The 20,289-nt window shown below is 40.5% G+C and overlaps 1 protein-coding gene across 1 annotated transcript in view; it reads left to right on the top strand.

Moving 5' to 3' along the window:
• The window catches only part of plekha6 (pleckstrin homology domain containing, family A member 6), a 164,941-nt gene that overhangs the window by 41,229 nt on the left and 103,423 nt on the right, over positions 1–20,289 (top strand). Inside the window, 3 exon segments of the mRNA XM_030421348.1 lie at positions 995–1,078; positions 1,751–1,801; positions 13,149–13,263. Coding sequence (XP_030277208.1) covers positions 995–1,078; positions 1,751–1,801; positions 13,149–13,263 — 250 coding nt within the window.

Below are 20,289 nucleotides of genomic sequence, written 5' to 3'. Positions count from 1 at the left end.
TATCCTGCATACAGCTGCTGCCATCTTGCTCTGGTGACATCATTTGGAGCATGAGACAAGCAGACAAGCTGACAAGCTGTTGATCATGGTATACACGCCATCATCATCAATGCTATCAAATAACTAATTAAAACCAAGCTTTTAGGGGAAATGAGCACTTGCACAAACATCTGCATGATGAGAACGACCTAAAATTACAGAAATCGTCTTTGGGAAAAAAAACATTTGACATGTACTTAGAGCTTTTAATTTGGTCCATGTCCCATCGATTAACACAGAGGAGGCAGGATTTATAAGTTATACTGCAGCCAGCCACCAGGGGGCAATCCAGATGATTTGACTAAATGAAACAAGAATTTTGAACCTGGCTTTATCCAATGTTTAGATTTATGTTCTGGAAATGTATGCAAATGTGTGCATATTTAATTAGACAATGCATCATTTGCATATTCATTGTATTGTCTTGAGCCATCCTTTTTTGCTTTCTTCTGACCACAACTCATGCTAGGGCCTTCTTCTGGGTCAGAATTTTCTCCAGGTCAGATTGAGTCCTTTTTCCTTTCAAATATTTATCCATGGCTGTCTCACTCGAAGCATGACTACGTATTTCTGTATTTAGCGCGATACGTCCAGTATATGGCAGTGGAACGTTCAACTGCGCTCTAGTACAAGAAGAACAATTGTTCCGCTTGTCACTACAAGCCGCTTGCTTAGAGTACCAATCACGTGAACTTGGATAATCTTCCACCGCACACCTATGTGCTGCAGCACAGCGGTTACTGCTGTATAACATATATAGCTTTGTATAACTTGGACAAATGATAAACACATGAAATGTGAATCAAAACCTCAAATTGTAATAAACTTTCATGTTGTTATTAATCCTGACTGAACAATAAAGACATTTGATTGAAGTTCTGCAATGTCATCTTTAATATCTTGATGATTTATCCAGTCCTGTTGATTGATGTCCTTCATCCATGTCTGTTTTCAGTCAAAATGACCCCAGTGGACCAGCTGGAACAGCAGTGAGCCATATCCAGCTCGAAAAGACGATACCCATAGACACCTTTCTGCTGTAAGTAAACTATGAACTGAATTTAACAGCATTGATTTATAACTACATGCAGTCACACCTATCTGCCCTGCACACTGCAAAATAAATACTATAAAGCTTATACACATTAACCAGATGCATCTGATGGTTTGTTACAAGGAATTATCTGCAAAGTTATTCTTGGAGACTGTTTGGAAAAGGGCAGGCTCTTTCCAAATGTACTTGGTAATTTATTTGGATCAGGCCCAGTGCTAGCTGTTTTATTAGGGTGGGCTGGCAGTGATAACAGGTGGGCAACTCGGCTGATACAGCCCAGAGGTTAGAGAAGCTGACTAGTGGCCTGAGGATTGTCAGTTAAATTTTCCTATCACAATGGCACACAATTCTGTACAAATGACAGCTGTCAAGTGGTGGGTTGTTAAAGTCAAGATCAGATGTGAGATCCTGCCATTGTGACCTCATCTGTTTATGCCTGTTTGATTGTGTTTTGATGGGTAAAATATAGATGATTAAAAAGGTATTTTTCAAATTGATAGAACGATTTCAAACAGGGGAATTGGGGAATTTCCAGATCCGGAGAAGACTCTGCGCAGTCAGCCTCTCTCCTCATGCCTACAGAAGGAGGTTTCCTCTCAGAAAACACTACTTTGACCTATTTTCTTTTTCCCCACGTTGAATCCACTGTTTGAACAGCCACCGCAGGACGCTACGACGAGATGGACTGAAGAGAGACACGCACTACAAGTGAGGCTTAATTTCTATCGAGGACGAAACTAGAAGTTAGTGTGTATTATAAGCTTAAAGGCCACATTGTTTGGCTACATTGAGTTTGTGGACTGCTCAGCCATTTTAATTTTTTGTGAGTTTTTACACTGTAAAATGTTGTTTGTAAGTTGTTTTTCTTTTTTCCCATCACAAGCTGATAAGGGCCTCTCCACTCTTTGGAGATAGAGTGTAAGCTTTGCTGCTGTGTGAGCATTCATAAGCCGCATTTCTGTCAAGGATAAGCTCAAGGTGATTCAAGCCTGAGTTTGTTTAATGGTTGCTGAGTGACAGGAAGGCGACTATTGTGTCTCCACAGTTGTTTCTCCCTATTTGCTACGCTTCGAGCGTTAGCACTTTTGTCTTTGTCGCTCTCTTTCTCCACTAAATGTATACGTACGCGCTTATGTTCAAGTGACGCATACCTCACCATAATATTAGATACGGGTGTCCCATGGTAGCACTGCTACCTTTGTTAAACAATGTCTTGTGTATATTCAAAAGAGCAAGAGGTTTGTTCAAGCCTCATGCAGGCTTAAACAATCTGTGATGTCATCTTCCTAGAGATGGCGTCCGCCATCTTGGCTCTCTGCCATCTTGGCTTTGTTTCTCTGAGACCACTATCTCGGCTCTCTTTCCTTGGCTTTCTGACACACAGACCCATATACACACCCACAATTTGTTTGTTATTTGTTGCTCGAGTTTGTCTTAGTGTTTTAGTGTCATAGTTTAGCTGCTGTAGTTAGATGATACATTTTTGTTGATTGAAGTACTATTGATTTGATCAATTTGCTCTCATTAATAAATTCTACTTTATTGTACGAAGCAGTTTTCTGTGATTATTTTGTACATATATTTTGTGTTAATTACTGGTTGTGATGGATAGTCTTCAGATTCATTTCCTTCACTGTTTATTTCTAAATATTTTACAAATATTTACACTCAAAGTGAACCCTGTTTTTCAGACAATTTTTTGGTCTGATGATTGGTTCTTGATCCCAGGGAGGTGCCCCATTTTAATAATTTGATTATTGATTTTAATGTTTAATAATTATTATTGATAATTACAAATTATTTTCTTATAACCACACCTGCCCTACCATCAATCGTATATATGAGATATCTTTGATATTGAGCCAAAATTGACAATAACTCCTACCAACACTGCAATATCCTGCTATCCTGCCTGGTCCACCAGGATGACCACATCATTTGCATAGGCCGACAATTTAAAAGGTGCATTACAACCTGGAATAGTCAGCCCCTGAAGGTCGGCTCTAAGTTTGTGCAGCAAAGGCTCGATTGCTAAAGAAAATAACATGCCAGAGAGGGTGCAGCCTTGTTTATCTCCCCATTGAACCTGAAAAGGAGAGCACAAACCTCTATTTGATTTAATTTAACTTTATCAATAAAACCAGGACCAAAGGCACTCAAGGTGAGCCATAGTATTTGATCAAAAGCTTTTTCCTGATCAATTGTTATGATACCACCTTTGAGGCCAAACAGTGTACAGAGTCTCTAAAAAGTCATGAATCAAAATAATAGCCGAAATCAGCCTGTCCGGTACAGAGTAGGTCTGATCACACTGAATCTCTTGTTCTATCACTATGCTCAGCCTGGTTGCCGACACCTTTGAAAGAGAACTTATACTTAGAGCAGAGCAGCGACACAGACCTTCAGGTCACTGCAGGTCACCTTTCTTAGTCAGTAATGTATGGGCCTCCCTCCTCTAGCTCAGTGGAAAATGCCCTCCAACGAGACTATCACTCAGTACTGCCAGCAGATCCCCCTCCACCACCTCCCAGAAACACTAATTAAAGTCTACAGGTAGAACATCTATTCCTTGTGTTATGAAGAGGCCATCATATATCTCTTGTATATAATAACACCACACAACACTGAGGAAGACCAGTATAGATGCTCTGAGACATCTCATATATGTGGGCACTCTCTGTGCTCACATTTAAACAGGTTACTGTAAAAGTTGACAGCATGTTCGCGGATTGCAGTGTGATAAGTTAGCACCTGCCCAGTGTCACTTCATAGACTGTGAATCAGCTCATCACAGCTGATCGTATCAGTTTGATCACATTTAACATAGTGATCAAGGGGGATAGGAGACAGACACACTGTTAAAAAGGATATGGGCTTTTAGTCAGAAGGACTACTGTTGTCATGCTGAGTGAACCCATTACCCATTACAACTAAGTAAGAAGAGTTTCAGCAACTTTAACTAAAAAAAAATGTGAAAACTCATAATAATCCTTCCAGTCAACTTCACAAAATACGTCAGCCTGGGCATTTCAACTAACATGCATGCGCACGCACTATAACTTCACGCGCAGTGTCGCAAAACACCAGATTGACCACCATCGTTTTTCCCCGGAACGGGGAACGAAAAACAATTCCCCCCGGAGATCAATAAAGTATTCTGATTTTGATTCTTTGTAGATATCACTTTTTTAAAATCTATCAATTTCTGTTAACCTAAATAACTTGGTAATAGAAGTTGAAAAATTATTTAATGTTGCGCTAACTTGATTATTAATTTTAAATAACTTGATAAAATGAGTTCAACCAACATCCTTTTTAGTTATCTGAAGTAAAATTTTCTCGTCCAAATTACTTCATACAAGGAGTTGAGTCAACAAACTGCATGTTGTATCAATTAATTATTTCATGTTGAGCTAACTTGATAAGCATTTGTAAGAACATGATAAAATAAGTTCAACCAACATGTTTTAAAGTTATCTTATATAATATTTTCCAGTCCAACTTACTTGATACAGGAAGTTGAGTGAACAGACTGCATGTTGCATCAACTCATGTTTTGAAGCGCAAGAATCTTGACACTATAAGTTGACTCAACTTAACTCAGTCAAAGCAACAAGATGACTTGATGTAGTCAAGTTGAGTCAACAAATCTTTTTTAACAGTGCAGGAATCCCCATTTTAGGTCTGAGGGCTCCTCCAAGACATCACACCAAATGTGTATTTTCTTCCTCAACATCCATCTGGGCTACATTATGAAAGTGGGACCTGAGCTGAGACACTCAGCAGATTGGCTAAAAGAGACTTTTTAACTTTAAAGGGATATTCCGGTGTAAGTTTAATCTATGGTCTAACACACCATGAAACTCCCCCTTTCAAGAGATAAAGTTTGCATTAACACATTTGCACATTAACTGTCCATGTCTCGCCAGTTTTCTCAGCATCATACCATAACTAATGAATGGAGAGACTTTGAGTCCCAGAGATGAGGAAGAGGGACTGTGGGTGCTGTGTCTGCAGTGAGGCTGTGTCTAAGTGGAGGACATCACAAGCTGCATCAGTGTTAGCAGAGGGGGGGATATACACAGCGAGTACAATCTCCTGTGTGAACTCCCTTGGGAGGTACTACGGCCTCATGCTAACAGCTAAAAGTTTGATGTCCTTACTGCAGACTTGTTCTTTAACAGTGATGTGCCCAGAGTTACACCAACTGTCATTAACAAACACAGCCAGCCCTCCTCCTTTCCTCTTACCGCTCTTTGCCGTCCTGTCTGCCTGCGGCAGTTGAAAGCCGTCCAGGTTAGCGTCCGTTTCCGGGGTCAGTTTTGTTAGCCAAGTCTCAGTGAGCACCATGATGCTGCACTCGTGGTAGCCCCTCTGATGCTGGGTAAGCTCAGTTAGCTCATTGATCTTGTTGGGGAGACAACTCACATTCCCCATTATGACAGATGGGAGGATGGGTCTCTAGTGTCTCCTGTTCTGGTGAGCAGCTCCGGCATGGCACCTACGTCTACTCCTCTTCAGCTCACGGGGGACATCACGCCATGGCGGCACCGCAGAAAAAAGCAGTGTTTCGACCAGAGCGAAAAAAGCAGTCTTTGGAAGGCGGTCTCCATACTGCCTGGAGAGAGAGCTCCAAAAAGAAGTCATCAAGAACAGCTAAAAAGTACAAAAAGAAATGTTAAACGAGGAAAAAGCTCAAAATTGAGCAAGAGCTGCTGTAACAGGCTGCCATTAAAGTGGCGCCATCTGCATGCGGGGATCCTGGGCCAATTCTCCGCATCCTCCTCTGTGTGAAAGTTTCAGATGCGGAGAGGGGGGAAATTTTGCTCCGGCACTGATCTGCCTCTGGAGGTAGTATCTGTACCTGTTCACTGATGGTGATCATGTAATTATATAATTTAGTGCGAGAAACATAACTTCATCACTTTCCAGGATGTTTGGTTGGTCAGGATCTCAATCACGACACATTAAAACAGCATCCATATGATTATAAATTGTCCGCGGGTTTGGATTAACAGGGGAACACTGACGTTATCAACATGACGTGTACGTCACGCCTCTTTAGAAGCCGCAGCGCCGGCTTTCTGTGTGAATTACACGGCTGTCCTCATTACGTCACCAGCTGCCTCGGCATTCAAGAAAGATGTTGTACGAAGAGCGAGACGAAGCTACACCTTTGTGCATTTCGTATATGGTGTACATGATAATTACACAAACGAGGTGCACAATGGCGCTCTTGCTTATGGTGATTTTGGAGGAAAGACACCGGCCCCGGGGAACAAATCTCGCGCCTGCACAGAACACAAAATCCGATCCAATCTGATGGACCGTATACATGCAGGAGTAATGCGACTATCAATCGAATAATCTGGGTGCTTTAATTCGACTATGAGAAATCTGATCCGTTCCGATTTTAGTCAGACTAAGGTGTATACATGCATCTTAAAGATCCGATCATTGTCGGACTATCACAGTAATTAGGTTTTCTTGAGTGTCATGTAAACGTACTGATTGACAAATGGAGCTCATTAGCATTTAAAGGTGCAGGAACAGAAACAGCCTGCTCTCAGTAGAGCTCCCATGAGCGACTTTTAGACAGCTGAAATTCAGGACCACGGATGGGTTTGGGGCAATACATTACAAATACAGTGTTGTGGGACCTCTGACAGCTGTGTGAAATTGATGAAAGACAGTATAATATGGAACCTTCAAAGAACCTATTTGGAATTACCAGCCATTACTTCCCCCTTTCTTAAGGTTTAGTTCAAACCCCTTTTTCCATTTATCTTGTTTCAGTGCAAATGTATTACTGCACATCTTTAAAATTGTAATGAACAAAATAATTACTACTATGTTTATATTTATGTCCCCTAGGGCTGGGTGATAAATCGGTAAAATCGATTTATTCAAGTTTTTGGTTTAGGACGATTTTAAAAAATGAAAATCCACTTTTTATTTAACCGGCTCCGCCACCGCTCCTAACAGGCTCCCGCAGTTCATAGTGGGCTCTGCCTTCCCTGCATTGACTTTCCACAGAGAAACAAACACAATATGCAGCGAGCCAAGAGTTTGTTACTAAAAGTCCCTGTTCATTAGTAGTTTGGTTCTGTAGTGTCGAACCTCGAACAAACCACTGTCCGCTGCAAAGTTTGTTCGAAGGCTTTTGCAACTCAAGGCAGTAGACCGACCCATTTATTTCAGCATCTCAAACAGATGCATGTATCACAGTGGGACACTTGTTCACTACGAGAAAACCGCAGCAGCCCACAAACATCCGCTATAAAGCAGCCAACATTAGGGGAATCATGTAAAAATTGTGTCCCGTATGACAAGAAAGCGTCCCGGTTGACAGCTTTTATGGGTGCAGTCACGTTGCATATCGTTAAAGATATGGTGCCCGTATATGCAGTGGAAAAGCTGGAGGTTCATCCACATGCTGAAAATGTTCGACCGCAGGTTTGTGCTACAAAGCCGCAACGGGTCCTGAGTCAAACCAGAGGAAGGAGACAGGCTCGTCTTCCTGGTCAAAAATGTGTAAAACAGACAGCAAGCACACACCTAATGTCCTGTACATCTACCAACATGTCATGTTTACTATGCAATGCATGCAGACGTTACATGTAGTTTACATATTTTCAGGGATATAAAATACTTTTTTGTAAACAAAGGCACCTTTTGCAAAATAAAGTATTTAATGAAAGTTATGTTCACACTTTATCAATACCAATATGGAAACTGATCTGTTTTTATAATAGCAAGCAATCTGAAATGTTAAATTTATGTTTACAAAAGCATTTTATCAAAAAGGGACTTCAAAAGGATGCACTTTTATATATTTTTTCAAGTGAGTTTGAAGCTGCACTGTTTACAATGGCAGGGCAAATTTGTTTAAAATCATAGCAAAAAAATAAACACAATGCTTTTAATAATTTCTTTATAATTTGAAGGTTGTTCTTGAGAAGTAAAAAAAAAAAACGATTAAAATCGTAAATCGAGTTTGGTGTGAAAAAATCTGAGATTATATTTTCAGGCCATATTGCCTAGCCCTAATCTCCCCCATATATTCATGGTGTAACAAAGAAAGGTTGCTGTAAGAAGGTTGAAATGTTTCATTTCCATTATTGTCAACACAAATAGCCTTTCATGTTTTACCATTTATGCTTAAGTTTACAAAATATACAAAGATATCAGTGCAATAGTGAACATTAAAATGCCACTCCTTTTTGAGAGGAAGGAATTTACCTTGGTGTCTGGTGTCTCTGGTGCAAATTAACACTAATTACTGCAGCAGTCAAGATCATGAATATAGTATGCAAATATTACAATAAAAATAAAAGGACCTACAATAACAAACAACTATAGCAACTGTGTATGTGGTTTGACTCACAAAGCTGTACAGATTTGTGCAAAGCTCTTCATCATGTTAAAGATGTTAACTGATGTAATGTACAGAGATAGACTTCCACTTGGGGGGCTTGTTGATGAGACCGGCTGCAGATGAAAATAAAGGGCAGGGAAGTAAATCATCAGTGGGGGCAGCTGGACTGAGATTTCTCGTAAATGGGGCACCACCTCTGTTGTTTGATTATCTGAATAATCCGGATAAAATTACTGAAATCCAACTGTACAAGTTTAGCTTTAACAGTTCAAATCAATTTCAAATCAATTTATTCAATTTCAAAATTCATATCCAATCTCATATTCTGAAGCAGTGATTTCTTTACACAGATCCATCGGTTCTCCACATTAGAATTGACTTGCACAGATCCATCCATCCACCTTCTTCCGCTTTATCTGGGGCTGGGTCGCAGGGGCGGCTGTCTGAGCAGGGACACCCACAACTCCCTCTCCCCAGACACTTCCTCCAGCTCTACTGGGAGGATTCCAGCTCAGCTCTCTCTTCACCACGACAGACCGATACAATGGCCGCATTACTGCGGCTGCTGCATCGATCCGCCTGCCAATCTCACGCTCCATCCTTTCCTCACTTGTAAACAAGTTCCCAAGAAACTTAAACTCCTCCACTTGAGGCAGGAGCTCTCCTCCAATCCGGAGGGAGCAGGCCACCTTTTTCCCTAACCCTAACCCTAACCCAACATCCAGAGACTTGAGGTACTTAGGGCAGATCTCATCCACCCCTGGTGCCTTGCCACTGAGGAGCTTCTGAACTCCCTCAGTGACTTCGGCTTGAGTGATGAATGAGTCAACCTCTGAGTCTCCAGCCTCTGCTTGCTCTATGGAAGGCGTGTCAGTGGGATTGAGGAGATCCTCGAATTATTCCTTCCACCGCCCAACGACATCCCCACTCGAGGTCAACAGCTCCCTACCATCAATGTAAACAGTGTTGGTGGAGGACTGCTTCCCCCTCCTAAGGCGCCGGATGGTTTGCCAGAATTTCTTCAACCGGTAGTCCTCCTCCATGGCCTCCCCGAACTTTTCCTAGACCCGACTTTTTGCTTCCGCGACTGCCCATGCTGCCACACGCTTGGCCTGCTGGTACCCGTCAGCTGCCTCAGGAGTCCCCCGAGCCAACCAGGCTCAATAGGACTCCTTCCTCTCTCAAGGAGTCCAGCCTCTCTCAAGGAGTTGGGTTCCAGAGCCTAGACTGTGCATAGAGATGAGCCCAACTATCTCTAGCCAATACTGCTCAACCTCCCACAGTAGCTCAGGCTCTTTACCCCGCAGCGAAGTGACATTCCATGTCCCCATGGCTAGGGTCACTGTCCGGGGATTGGGTCGCCTCTGCCCACGACCGCCACCCAAGTCACAAAGCACTGGCCCCTTCTGAACCCTCCTGTGGATGGTGAGCCAACTGGAGAGCGGGCCCACGTCGCTTGTTCGGGCTGCGCCCGGCCAGGTCCCATGGTCAAAGACCGGGCCACCAGACGCTCGCCTGCGAGCCCAACCCCAGGCCTGGCTCCGAGGCACCATTCTGGGGGACGTAAACTTCCTTGTTGTCATCTTTTTCATCAGGGACTTTGGAACCAAACTTAGTCTGACCCGTCACCTAGGACCTGTTTGCTTAGGAAACTCTACCAGGGGCATTAAGCCCCGGACAACATAGCTCCTAGGATCATTCAGGTGCGCAAAGTCCTCCACCACAATAAGGTACCAGTTCTGTGACATTGATTATATTTGTTCATTAACTAAATAATTCAGGTTAAAAAAATTAACTGGCAATTTAGATGAACAACAACAGATAACAGAAAATGTAAAGACTGTAATGAGTAAAGTAATTGGGTTATGTGACTGTGGGCAGATGGTGAAATTATGGGTCAGCTTTTATATATTAAATATTAGCGGAGTAATTTTTAATACAAACGAGACCCTAATCTCAATTCTCTTCAAAGCATATCTCTCTGTTTTATTGCCCACGCTTGCAGGTGGACCCAGGGGGGGTGGGTGACAGCATTCACTTCTCCTGTGACATTATGAGTCTAAACTCCTGAAACATAATTTAACTAAATCATCGTTTTGATGTTTCAAGATTGTGTTCCACCTTTCCCAGAATTTCACCATGGCTTAACAGTGGGATTTTGTCTATGTGGAAGAATGTTACATGATTAAGATCACTTATCATTCCAAAAGAATTAAAACATGATAACAGCATAAACACTTGAATATACAATACACAGTAGGACCAAGGACTTATACATATTCCTTGTCGTTCTATCTTAACAAAACATGTCAGAGAGATTTTACTGGTAAATAACAAAGTATTAAACAAAAAGATTTTCTGAGAATCAGTTCCAATCACCAGGCTCTCGAAAGGGAGGGGCTGGTTTCTCCCCAGACCTCAAACTCATTAAACAATTAAACTTTATCTTGGCTTAACAATAACATGTGGAAATGTGGAAAACATGAGTTTTTTGGATATATCCTATGGAGAACTAAACCTGACTTAAGTATAAATAAATAAGTGCATAAATAACTGTTTAAATAAATAAATGCATAAATATGGGAATAAATAAATAAATGCATAAATAAATAAATGCATGAATAAATATATAAAGAAAGAATACATAAACGAATAAATAAATTAATAAATGCATAAATACATGTATAAGTAAATACATAAAAGAATAAATAAATAAATGCTTTATATTTATTTCTACATTTCTGTTCAACTACATTTATTTCTGTATTTCTGTGTCCATATGTTAATGCGGTAGGAGGTCCTAACCTCAGTCAAAATAATGATTGGTTACAGCAGTGTGCTCGATTAGGGTCTACTACTTCTGCCTTACTAGCTGCGTTGCTTGCTACCAGCAAGCCTGCTCAGCTAACTGTAAGCTGCAGTTGTTGACATTTGTTATTCGTGTAGCTCTGGTTTAGTAATGGAATTGACTGGTGTTCATTTTAATTGGCGAGGGTCCCAGGTGTGCTGGTGGTGTGGTTTGAGAATCCCGTCTGGAGAGGGGTCCTCGGCCATGTCTGCTAACCAGGAAAAACATTCTGCGCATCAATTCGAGTCATGTATATGTGGCTGTGTCCTGTAAACCACTGTTATACGAGCGCTACAGAGCACAAATCATCCCAAAGTGCATGTTGTCGGTTTCATATCTTTGTCGTGAATGTCTGTACTCTCAAACAACTCATGGGTGGAACAGTCTGAGGCATTTGTTCATGCCGAGCGGCTCGAGAGCAGCGTGGAGACCGCTGTTGGCTGTTGGCTGTTAGCTGTAGCGCTGAGAGCGCAGCGTCCAGGTTAACTTGTGACATCTGTTACCATCGAGAGTGAGATACATGTCTGGGCTTTCCTATGAACCATGGTCGATGGTCGCTACAGGTGTTTGTATCACAGGTTGATCTGGACGTCTCACGCTTTGCCACAGCTGACTGACCTCACGCTGAGGTCAGGCTGGATGTCAACGTACTTTGCAGACTATTTGACGAGCAGGCTGTATGACAGTGTATACAGTTTAAACACCAACTTGGCTTCAGCTTAATAACGATGTATGCGGCTCAGAATGATGGTTTAAGTTACCATTTGAACGCAGTGTGGAATGAAAGAAATACTTGAAGGTAACAGGTGTCACAAGTTAACCTGGACACTGCGCTCTCAGTGCTACAGCTAACAGCCAACAGCCAACAGCGGTCTCCACGCTGCTCTCGAGCCGCTCAGCATAAACAAATGCCTCGGACTGTTCCACCCATGAGTTGTTTGAGAGTACAGACATTCACGACAATGATATGAGACCGACAACATGCACTTTTGGATGATTTGTGCTCTGTAGCGCTTGTCTAACAGTGGTTTGCAGGTCTCAAACTCAGATATATATTGTGTGAACTCTGTGCTGTTTTGAATGTTTTTGTAAAGGCCTCTGTACATGTAGGATATGATTACCTAGAAACTGTTACATAATGCTGACTGTTACAGTTTGTGTTGTCATTAGTTACATTTAAGATATGTTTCAGTAAACAGAAAACGTAAGATGTTACTTACCAGTTTAAAGAAGCATTGCAAGTTCAGCTCTTTACTTGTTCACAGCAGTCTCCGGTGTCAGAAAGCGCAGACAATTTGTACTTCTATTTAGCTTCTTGTTACATCAATTCTTTTCTCTCTCTGTCTTTGGCTCTTCTCTTTACACTCTGTTGATATAGTTGGTTCATTTTTCGGTGTAATAAATTATGTCCAGATCCTACAAAATGCACCTTTAAAGACTGCATCTGTGTCACTATAAGGCTAATGACCAATTAGCCTTATGGTGACGCAAAATGCATGTGTTGGCATAAGGGCAAAGGGTGGGTATATCATAGTAGGGCTGGTGTAGATGTGGATTAGCCTGATTAAGAGTGAACTGTATTCAGTCAGGCCACACCAAGTTGTCAACTGTACACTAAATGTCAAACAGAGGCCATAGCAGTGAACAAAGTCTCTATACTCACTTCTGCAACGTGGTAGTGTGGATTAGACCCCAACAAGTCAGTCCAGATCACATCTCTTTCATCATTTTTTTTCTGGCAATCACACACTTCTCTTGGCAGTCTCCAAGACAGTGGAGTAGGAGTGCAAAGTGAAGCACTGAGTCTATGCCTTTGCTCTTCTGTCCAGGCACAGTGATTTGGATATGAATGGGAAGGCAATTACTGGCGCTCAGAAGATCACTCACTCCAAAAGTGGCAGTATGGTGTCAGACATGTCTCTTCAAGCCAAGCATTATACTCGGGTGAGCGCGCGCGCGCACACACACACACACATACACACATAATCGTGGCAGATAAGATGCTCCAGGAAATCACACATTAAACATAAAACAATTTAGGTCCCAGGTTTGATAAAGAATTTTTCAAACTTCATAAACTTTTTGAATTAAACCTGAATAAAAACAAGTTTTTGGCCTGTTAATCAATGCAATGTATCATGCTTCTTGAGTCAAAATATAATAAAATGGCAGAATGAACGGCTGCACTATTTGCAGGATCGAAAGGAAAAAATATTTTTGGTTGTTGAGAGTGCAAACAACCCAATGTTTAGCAAGACGGACCCAGCAGTGCAAAGTGAGTTTTAAGGAATTCTGCTATATCAGAAAGAGGAAAATTAAAACACCTGCTAGCTTGTTTGACTATGACTATGATATTGCAGCTCTCAAAGAGGCATATGATGAAGACGACATTGAAGAGCTAAGATAGCAAGAAGGGAATACGAAAACCTGCCATAATGAACAAAGACCACTGTAGAGCCCCAAACCCAAGAGAATAAAGAACAAAGAAAGCAAGATGGAGAGAGTTTAGCAACAAAAAACATATATAAACAGGCTGCAGTGTAAGAAATAAGAAATATGCAGAGAAAACCTTGACCAAACAAAAGAGCTCTCTGAAAGAAATTTGCCTGGAGAGTGCCAGATACCAGAGGAGATGGGATCTCAGGCTACTGGGGTTGCCTGAGGAAGGAAATGAAGACACCATGATTGGAATCCTTACCAGGGTGCTTCTAGTGTCAGTGCACTCTAGAAAGTGGTGGGCACTGTTCATCACTTGAACGATGCTGGACACAATACAATGCAGAGACCCCTCATCATCCAATTTGGAATGCAGATTGTCTGGAACGACACACTGACAAAAGACACAAGGATCTGCAAAGAACTGAATACTTATTTCAGGGAGGACTTCTTGAAAGACGACCAGGGCCTAAAGTGCAAGAAGCCCAATGCACTGGCAGACAGGTTTTGCTGAAAGAGAGATATGCAATTGTTGATGGTCAGCAAATTGAACCCTGAGATAAGGACAAAATAAAGTAGACAGACTGTCTCTAATTCTCAGGGAGACTGTCTAAAGTAACGCACCTCGTGCTGGGACCAACAGATGAAGTCGGTCATTATGTATTTCAAAGTGGACTCTGAACCAAACTCAGTTTCACATAGTTCCCCAGTCTTTACACCTAGGTGCAAATTCAGCTTGAGCTACTATTGATCAGGATCACAGACCAACTTCAATCTATGCTTGTTCACTGGTGTTATCGTTATCTCAGGTCAGGGTATTGGTAGTTTGCTTTGCTACGCAGTTATTTTCGCGTTAGTTGAATTATGCTTCAAGGTAACTCAGGGTCTTTGCATGCAACTAGCTTTCCTTTATAATTATCACTGATAATCATTAATTATTATTGGTAGCCAAAATTACCCGGAAACTCACTATACTCGAGTTTCATGAACATTTAAAATGTTCCTTGGTTTCCTTGTTTCAAGAAAAGGAAAGTAACTAAATAGTGTGGTACAATTGACCTGTCTTTTCAGGGCCTCTTACTTATTCCTGCACTCAGTAACCTTAAATAGCACATTCTTAAAACTGCTAGAAAAGTTATAGGGTTGAAGTTATATTTTTATTATGTAAGGAACAAGGCAAGTTGTGTTTTTTTTTTGAGAGACCTATACAGAGCCAGCATCTTAGAATGCTACTGAACAGGATTGCTAAAACACAATTTGGTTGTGTTCTTTTTATACGATAGTAATGTATCTATTCTATTCTGGGATGGCAGATGAACATTTTGGAAACAGCAATGGGGAGATGAAACATTTCTTACGGCAACTCTGACTCTGCTTTAGTAATGGCGTTATTCAAAAGACTTCCAGGCAAGGTAAACATAAAAGATGGACTTTGGCTTATGGTGGTAATCGAGATGCATGACCAAAATGTGAGTCTATTGTTATAACAACAGAACACATAATACATTAATCATCACAACATTAGGTATGCTGATTAATTAATTGAAAACTACTTATATGACTGAACATTTGCTAATGGAAGGTGCTTTAATATAGGTCCTGATTCATGGCTAGATTGTATACCATACAGAAGTCAACAGCCTGAATATGAAAATACTTTGAATAACCTATGTACAGCAACAAATGTAGTTTATCACTGGAGGGTATCGAATCCCTTCGTTAAATACACATGGGTTGATTCTTCAGGTAAAAGTCAGTGTTCCAGAGTAAATTGTTGATTTATATCTCAAATTATATGTAAACATGTTTTAAAATGTGAGATTTCAGCAATGCCTCTCACAGACCACTGCCTGATAACTATATCATTAACTTTAGCTCAGAAAACAAAGACATCAGGAAATATATGCATATTCAATAACAATTTACAACTAAATGATGGCTTCTGTAAGCAAGTTAAAGCCCTCTGTCAATGTTTCAACAAGCTTGACTGAGGAAGTCTGAGGAAGTGGGAATGGTCAAATATGAAGAAGTGGAATGGTTCACAGATGCATACATTGGCACAACATCTACATAAACAAATGTAAACATTGTGGCCACAGAAGATAGATGGTTTGAAAGTGGAGTAATAGAATCTTTCTATGTCAAACAACCGTCGAAGAGAGGAGGTGGCCTATGACATTGGTTATCACCCACCTACAATGCTGTACTGAGTTCCTTCCCCAGACAGCTTAACAACCATTCACACCTGGGCTCAACAAGCCCTCACAGACCAAATATAGGCCAGTTAAGTCAATGGCTCACAAGTAGCCCTAACAACTCTGAAACTCAGAACTCACACATGTCCCTAACAACTCTGTATGGACACACCCACACAGAGTTTTAAAAGCCTTCAGTTTCTCTACATTTAGTTTGAACTGAAGAAGCCTGTTGGATGAGATGTGAAACGTCTTCAGAAACTGAAACACATCCAATTTCATATGATACAGGACTTAGAATCACCGTGACCTGGATGATTTTGAACCTTCATCAAGTTCTTGAGAAACTATTTTTAAATTTTTAAATTTGAAATTTTAATTGGTAAATGTTTACTTGACGCATTAGTTAACGTTTAACTAACTGCTAGTGAATAGTTATTACTCCATTAACTAATGTTAAGTAATATATTTTTACTATCATTATAAGTGTAAATAGAATCTTAATAAATTGTCGAACTAATCACTGAATAATGATGTTAATCAACACGAACACCATTAGTTAATGAGTACGTGAAGCGTAAGTTAACTACTGTTCGTTAATTTTATAGTTATTACTCCATTACCTAATAATAATGTTACCTTACTATTGTTGTTAGTGTAAGTTAGCTATTAGAACATGTATAAATCAAAACCTTAACATTAACATGAACACAATCGGTAGATGATTACTTGACACATCAGTTGACTTTTAGTTAATACAATTAACTGTGATTATTGTGTCATTGTTATAGCTATTAAATAATGTATTGTATTGATTAGGAAATAGTTTGGTTTTTGTAGCGTTGTAAGATTACCTTTTCTTCAAGTATCATTTTGTTGAAGCTAAATATAGAGAATTAAACCTTGTAATGGGTGGGCACTAGAATCATTGAAAAAAGAAATTTATTTTGGGTAGCATTGGATGGATGGGTGGAGTATTGGTAGCATGTTTCTGTTATTTGGCATATAATGACCCATATGTGTACCATATTTGCATGTTTTGGATAATGTGTTGGAACATTTATGTCACACTAGCCATATCAATGTTTTTACTGGTGCCATTGGGACTGACTAACAGAATATTGGCAGATAAATGTGTCCTGTCCAGGACTCTTAACATCTGAAGTCTGGATCAGATTCGTCCATGCAGTAGATTTAATGCAACTTCCTGTTTCCTGGCTTTCGTGTAGGCCAGCTGGGTTCCTAAGGAAGGAGACATCTAGGAATTGGCAGGCTTTGGGGTAGACAGGGGTAGTGTTGGGAAAGTTCACTTTCTACATGAACTAGCTTAAAGTTTAGTTCACAAATTTTAAAATGAACTAGTTCAGTTCATAGTTCATTATTCAAAATTTAGAACTAAGTTCACAGTTCCAAAAATGTTGCTGCGAGCTATTATTTTTTAAAATTATTGCCACAGCCAAGAACCACAGACAGCAATTATTTTATCAGTTTTAACACTGAAACTGCAGCTCTCCAACAAAATACTGCAAAACCAGGTTGTCCAGCTGTGGCTGGGAGATGAAGACAGCAGAGCTGCTACTGTACGCTGTTGATGCGATTTGGGTGGTAGAGGATCTGTTTTGGCTCACTGTTGCCGTGTCTTTTGATTTTTTATCCACTCGCGCATACCTGGAGAGGCTAGCCAGGTGCTTTAGTTCAATGTGCTGTTTCAGGTTTGCTGTTGGCGTTGTTGAGTCGGAGTTGCGTCTTGAAACCCAGTGGGTGAAGTTTACACAAAAAGGTCAGATTTTTCCCACCTGGATCATAACTGACCTTTTCATAAAATTGTTTTATGTAATCATACGAAAATGCTGTATTAATGGTGGAGGCAGAGTCTGAGGTAGTGCTGCTGCCTTCATTTGTTTTTGTCTTCCCCTTCGCATGTTGATGACACATGCGGCGGTGCAACTCTGTGGTGGCTGGTGTTGACAGGATGGGTGATTTTTCCGCTACATATTTTACAGTGTGTTTTAGCCGGTTTTTGCCTGGAAAGCTCTATGGAAATCTGGCACTCTCTTGAAGGAAGTTATACCGTGAGCGAGCACCGATCACAAATGCCAGAATGAACGTGTTAATAAATGCCAGAATGAACGCGTACACAATAACGTTCATCAGGCAGAACACAGTACGTTCAGTTCACGTTCACCAAAATATGAACGAGTTCATGAAAAATCGTTCACTGAACACGTTCAGGCACAACACTGGTCAGAAGGCTAACAGGCTGGTGGGAGTCTGAGAGACAGAGACATTGAGGTTGGCAACCAAAGCCTTTCTGAGGTTAGCCACTTCTGCAAAATATGCTATAGCATGTAGCATCACCCCCCCCCCCCCCCCCCCCCCCCAAAAAAAGAAAAATGTGTTTTAAAAAAATTGAAAAAATTGTTAAGATATATTAATGATTTTGTTTGAAGATCAAATTTTGTAGGGGGCATTATCATATTTGCGACTCCCAATTCTTAAACATCTTCAGATGTCTTCAGGTTCTGATTTGGATCAGGCATGTGAAGTTTTGGGAAGATAGGCCAATATAAACTCATGTAACAACTTGACAGCTTTTCATAACTAAAGTGTATTTTATAGGCCGACCAAGTGTGAGATGATTCCTTCTAGGAATAGTTCATGAAAGTATGACCCCTGGAAATGACCCAAAATACACTACACATTCACACTAAATGTAAAATGACCACAACTTTTTTAAAGTCTGGAGATCTTCTAACAGCCTGTCAAATTTGCGACACCTTGGAAAAATGTAGCTACTTTCTTAAAGTGTTGTGGGGAAGCTCACAATATTTGTAGGGACGCATCACTAATTTTTTAAGCATTTACCGAACAAACTTGAGGTGAGTCTGGTGAATCTGCTTGAAGTAATTGGTAAGAGAATAGGACCTGTAACTTACAGGTGAGACTAAAACTACACCTGAAAAATAGCATGCAGCTGTCTTCGAGACATGAGTATTATAAAGCACCTGCAGATCGGGAAAGACTGGATAAATGTGTGTGAGCTACAACAACTTCTTGTGTCATGCTGACACATCAAAATTTGCTGCACATCCACGCCCTAGCCGTTAAATGAACTCACAATTTTTGGACATCATGGGGCGCTATTGAGCCTACAAATGTCCCAAATCCTTGCTTGAGTTCAACATTTTGAATTCACATAATTAAGCTCAGTGTCACTTATTCCATGCCATTTGTGTATGTAATCTAGATGCATGAATAACTTGCCTCACATTTGTTCTGATTACCCCATTACAATAACAGGATATTTTCTCTAAAATTATAAAACTAATAACTTATAAGAAAAGGAGATGATGACTACTACTACTACTACAGTCGGGGTCAGAAGTTTACCTATGCTTGTAAAGAATGGGTATATCATTGCAGTCTTGAGTTTCAATGGTTTCTACAACTCTAATTTTTTTGTGATGGAACACTACATAATACCATTTTTTTAGAAAGAAACATGCGTGAAGATTGGTTCATTAATCAATTTCTCACAGGTCTTCTGAAAGTGTATGAATCAAATTTCTGTTGTAGAATGACCTCACTTCCTCTGAGGGATTGTGACTGACAACTGCTGATGATTTTATTGTAATGGGGCTTGTTTGATACACCCATTAGACTCAGCTACAAACACTTAAATGGGAAAGTCTAAGGAGCTCAGCATGGATCTCAAGAGTGCATTATTAATTTGAACAAGTCAGGAAAGTCACTTGAAGCCATTCAAAAGCAGTTACAGGTCCCAAGATCAACTGTGCAAACTTTTAGAAGTACAAAGTGCATGGCACAGTTCTGTCATTGCCACAATCAGAAGGAAATTGCAAACTACCCACTGCTGCTGAGAGAAAATTGGTCAGGATCGTGTAGAGTCAAGCAAAAACTGCAGGGCTGTTTTGCTGCCAGTGGATTGCTGCTCTAAAGCAAGTAAATGTAATAATGAACAAGAATGATTATCACCAAATTCTTTTTCAAGACAACTTAAAATCGTCAGCCATAAGATTGGGACTTGGCGGCAGTTGGGTGTTCCAACAGAAAAGATGTAGAGGAATGGCTAATCAGGCTAGATTTACAGTGGGCTTTTGGCTTAATTGGCCTGTCCAAAGTCCTAACTTGAACCCAATTGAAACATGTGGACTGAAGAAACAACTTGGTGCCAAGAAGCTAGCAAATTTAGTTAAACTTCACCTAAAATCTGTAAAAGGAGTGGTTAAAACTTTTTCCGCTTTCCATTCTTCACACCTAGGTGCAAAAGTCAGCCTTTGAGCTACTATTGGTCAGGGTGACAGACAGATAGTGGTAG

This window comes from Sparus aurata, chromosome 6, assembly GCF_900880675.1.
Source record: "Sparus aurata chromosome 6, fSpaAur1.1, whole genome shotgun sequence".
Taxonomy (NCBI): domain Eukaryota; kingdom Metazoa; phylum Chordata; class Actinopteri; order Spariformes; family Sparidae; genus Sparus; species Sparus aurata.
This window is presented reverse-complemented; position numbering and strand designations above follow the sequence as displayed.